The sequence below is a fragment of the Limulus polyphemus genome, unplaced genomic scaffold (assembly GCF_000517525.1).
Source record: "Limulus polyphemus unplaced genomic scaffold, Limulus_polyphemus-2.1.2 Scaffold1323, whole genome shotgun sequence".
Lineage (NCBI taxonomy): Eukaryota > Metazoa > Arthropoda > Merostomata > Xiphosura > Limulidae > Limulus > Limulus polyphemus.
In genome coordinates, this window is record NW_013666933.1 from 59,763 (window position 1) to 65,002 (window position 5,240).

The following is a 5,240-nucleotide window of genomic DNA, read 5'->3' on the forward strand; positions in this document are numbered from 1 at the left end:
AGTCATTACATAGATATTGTTATAAAAGGAAACACTGTATAATATTTCTATAAACGTTAAACAAAGTTAAGAATAATAACTGTATAGTATTGTAAAGTTGTGATGACCTATTGAGGATATATTTAACATACCATTTCAAAGAACAATCCGAACAGTCCTCACATAGGCAGTGCTGCCACCTGTCTGATACAGGATTTGAAAAACATACAATATTGTCTTCTGAATACTTAATAAGAATAAATTAGTAGAATCAATGCTTCATGATCTCATACCATATATAAATATAGGTTCACTGTGGTTAGTAAAAGACAAATCAAAACACCAACCAGATATCATGAGTTATCAATAATTTTATATTTAGAATGAGTTCATATAATACTTTTTACACAAATCTCTTTTTAAGTACTCCAACCTACTCTTACAGCAGCAAAAAAGGTTTGCTCCAAGTATTTTTTAGACAGTTTCCTTCACTTGTCGGGGTTACCGCCACAACCTTCCCTTCTAAATAAATCACAGAAAAGATAACAGGACAGTTGCTGCACACTGGGAACGCGTTATTTAAAAATAGATGTACCGGTGAGTTTCTCATCTCTGTTTATCTTACTCACTGAAGTAGACGTACATTTTTTTCCTGGAATATTTGTTTATAGATAAACTCTAGTGTAAGTTCTTTTTTTTCTAAGTTATTCTTGGCAGGGTAAGTTGTCAGAAAAGGAGATATCTTAACCCTAGCGCTGAAGTTTGAAAATCTAACTGGGAGTTTTATAATTATTATATTTAATATATTCAATAATTACATAAAGTAACATTATATTCGTTACATTCCTTTTATCGCTTTACTGTTTTCTAATTATAAGACAAACTGTATTAAATTATCTCGAAATTTCAATGAAAATTAAAAAAATATACTTATCTCTAAATTTGAATAAATTCGGACACACTCTCAACTGCTACATGTTGTAATATTCCAGTCTGTTTTTTTAAAGCGACACACTCTCAACTGCTACATGTTATGTCGCTTTAAAAAAACAGACTGGAATATTACAGTTTCAACTGATATTAATTTTAACTAAGAAAAAAGAATAAGATGATTATTTTTGTAAATCATTAATTAACAGCCGCAAGTTTCATTAGCCTTTAGTAGCATTTCTACCAAGAGGAGGGAAAAAAACAGCTGTATCGTTATAATTTTGGACTCCTCTGTAATTTTTGATCGACAATTTGTCATTTCTGTCCTGTGGAGCCCGAATAATGACGTTTCTTTTAATAATTAAAATAAAATAAAAGTTTTATCCCAATGAAGCTTCAAAATCAGAACCAGAAGATATATTCGGATTTTTTTTATTTCAGTATTGTACTCGAATTTTTATTAAGAACGTTTTTCTAACAGAAAAAGAAAAAAATATTTATACACTTATTTTTAGAAAGTGATATAAATTTTTACGAAGATCTTACAATTCATAATTCTGTAAAGCAACTATTTAATAGTCTCATTTTAGGCCTGTAATATAGATTCGCGCATTTTTACCGATCTCAATCATTGGAGCATGGAATTTGTTTGACGCTGGTCATTGGCCAATTTCTCAAGACTACTACAATAATAACAAGAATGCCCCCCCCCCAGTGGTAAAGCGGTATGTCTGCGGTCTTACAACGCTGGAAACCGGGTTTAGATACCCGTGGTGGGAAGAGCACAGATAGCCCTTTGTGTTTAACTTCAAACAAAACAAGAATACATATACCTGTAAGTAAGTTTAACTCCTTCTTGATACACTGAAGTTCAATGCTGCCTGTTTAACACCACTTGTGGGTGGTGACAAATTTAATACATTTATCTATAAAATGCTTATCAGTTGTGTTTTCTTTATTTAGAAAAATACAGTTGATTGTAACTCAATATTCAGTTTTAAAGATTAAACAGGATTGTAAACAAAATTAAATTAACAATGTTAGATGAAAAATACAACTTTACACAAGAAACATACATATTTGAATTTTGAAACTAGTTTTACTAAGTTTGTCTTTTGTTAAGCACAAAGCTACTTGATGGGCTATATATGATCTGCCCACCGCTGGGCTACCAAAGGTGGATAGTTTTAAAAAGAAAGAAGTTACAAGATTTTTCCATGTTTAACAATGGACAAAGAATACAAATTGATTTTAAAATATGAATTTAAAACTTTGTATTTTTAAGTCGGTTTTTCTTAAATCCACAGGCCATTGTTTCGTAAAATCCTTTGGCCACACGAGCAGTGGCAAACGGAACAGCGAAAGGGATGGGGAAGCGACAAACACAAATTACACGCTACAATGATTTGGATCGGCAAAAATTCAGCCTAATAGATTACGTTAAAACTGCAATTACCAAACGTACTTAGGAGAAGTGTTTAATACAATAACTCTCTAAATCCGTAAAGTTAGGTTCTTACCTATTACGAGCAAGATTAGTCATAAACCTGTATATGTTAGTTCTTTAATAAAGGTATAAACTGTCCCATATGAAACCTTAGCATAACTATATAAAGAAAACTGTGAATCAACAAATGCAAGTAAAGATACGAGCTGCACGATTCTTACAGGTCAGGTATCTTTTTCCCTGTCGTTCTGATTGTCAAGCCACAAAGACAAGAGATATGGTCTAACGAAACGATGAATATTTTGGTTATGAGATTTAACCGACGAGACACTAAACTTCCAAACCATATGCTCAATGACGTATTACTTATAAAATACACAATGTCTGAAGTTATGGCACTTTTCAAGCATTTTATCTGACCTGGTTTAAAATAAATATATAATTAACATTCCTTCTCATATTAAATGTCAAGAGAACCTAATTTGATTTAATAACAAACGATAAATCGCTGAACTACGTATCAGTTTTGAAAATCATGTTAACTTATCTACTTGAAATTCCAAGTCACAAGTGTGAACAATAGCATTTCAGATCTCTCTCTTATCGACTCAAAGTCACTAGCCAAGGGGCATTTCGTTCAGTACCAAAATGTATAAGTTGGGTTGGACGATGAGAGACAAAAGATTTTCTGAAGCTTTATTGATACATACAGCATAAGTGTTACCAGTCGATTTCCTTAACACATGCCATCTGTCTATGTATGGAACGGAATTTAAGAATCAATAGAGTACCAGATAAACAGGTCAGATACTACCCTACCAGAACTAGCAATAGATCAGCGCGACATCTATGAGCCAAGTACAAAAACAGACACACACATTTGGCGTACCTTTATTTCACCAGCTTGAAGAGTCAGTAAGCAGTAGTCTGGAGGGCCAGCAGCTAGGAAGAGTAGGGCGTCAGCACGATGAGTCTTGAACCTGAAGAAGATATCGGTGTCACTGGAAGCATCTTGGACTGGCACAAACACGTGGCTAGCACCGTAGAATGAAGCTGTGATTAAAACAAAAACTTTCTACAAATAGTACTTTAAGCATTATTAGGCCTAACATCCTTACCGAATCTTACAAATGGCGCGAACAATGATTGGACTCCTATAAGGAAGCTTTGAAAGAAAGCCTGCTTTCTACACATAATTACAGCATCTGTGTTGTTAGGCCTAACATTATTACTTAAATTTTACTGCGCGGTAAGATCAGTTCTTTTAAATGTCATGTAAGCTGACATCATTAGTATTTATAGACTTAATGACTGATTGAACTTGACCCTTTACACACACACATATATTTATGCGTACAAAAAAAAAACCTCAGCTGAAAAGTAGCCATTGCTCAGAGTATACGATACTAGAACAGTTTATTCATAACAATGCCTACAGCTATATGAACTAAAATTATAATGATATAATAATAATAATACCCCTGGTGAGAAAAAATGAAATTATTATAGTAAAATTGCATTTTCCATAACATAGTTTAATGCATAATATGCATTGTTTGTTTGAAGTTAAGCACAAAGCTACACAAAGATCTATCTGTGCTCTGCCCACCACGGGTATCGAAACCCGCGTTGTAAGTCTACAATGCTGTAAGCTTTCAAGTAAAATGTACGAATAGCTTGCGTTACAGGTTTAGCAGCATAATTTTTTAAGCATGACTATTTTTTTCTGATGCTGATACAATTCACAGTCAGCTTAAAATAGTAAAATGATGGCTTTTGTAAATCTGTGGTTTTGTTCATAATTAAAGGTGTTTTAACAACATACAAAATATGATTAGACAGAGATTTTGAGGCGACATAATTATAAAAATTTTCACAATCTATTAAACATTGTTAGTATTTCACAAAAGTTATTTTTTATTTTACAGTGTTGTAGTCAAATGGTTTTCGTCAGGTAACTGTGGCTTGTAGGGAAACGGATTTACATCATACATTGTCAGATAACTGTTATTTATATGGAAACTCGGATTTATATCATGAATTGTCAGGTAAATGTGGGTTATAGGGATTTATATCATACATTGTCAGATAACTGTTATCACGAAATGTCAGGTAACTGTGGTTTATAAAGAAATTCGGATTTATATCATGTATTGTCAGGTAACTGTGGCTTATAGGGAAACTCGGATTTGTATCATATATTGTCAGGTAACTGTGGTTTATAAAGAAATTCGGATTTATATTATGAATTGTCGGGTAACTGTGGTTTATATGGAAACTCGGATTTATATCATGAATTGTCAGGTAACTGTGGTTTATAAAGAAATTCGGATTTATATCATGAATTGTCGGGTAACTGTGGTTTATATGGAAACTCGGATTTGTATCATGTATTGTCAGGTAACTGTGGTTTATAGGGATATATATCATGTATTGTCAGGTAACTGTGGTTTATACGGATATATATCATGTATTGTCAGGTAACTGTGGCTTATAGGGATTTATATCATGTATTGTCAGGTAACTGTGACTTATAGGGATTTATATCATGTATTGTCAAGTAACTGTGGCTTATAGAGATTTATGTCATGTATTTTTACGTAACTGTGGTTTATAGGGATATATATCATGTATTGTCAGGTAACTGTGGCTTATAGGGATTTATATCCTGAATTGTCAGGTAACTGTGACTTATAGGGATTTATATCATGTATTGTCAGGTAACTGTGACTTATAGGGATTTATATCATGTATTGTCAAGTAACTGTGGCTTATAGAGATTTATGTCATGTATTTTTACGTAACTGTGGCTTATAGAGATTTATGTCATGTATTTTTACGTAACTGTGGCTTATAGAGATTTATGTCATGTATTTTTACGTAA

General features: G+C 32.7%; 1 protein-coding gene across 1 annotated transcript in view; it reads right to left on the reverse strand.

The window, feature by feature from the left end:
* The window catches only part of LOC106463091 (chondroitin sulfate proteoglycan 4-like), a 29,109-nt gene that overhangs the window by 16,635 nt on the left and 7,234 nt on the right, over positions 1–5,240 (reverse strand). Inside the window, exon 2 of the mRNA XM_022390506.1 lies at positions 3,246–3,431. Within this exon, the coding sequence (XP_022246214.1) occupies positions 3,246–3,431 (186 nt within the window). The remainder of the gene's footprint in view (positions 1–3,245; positions 3,432–5,240) is intronic.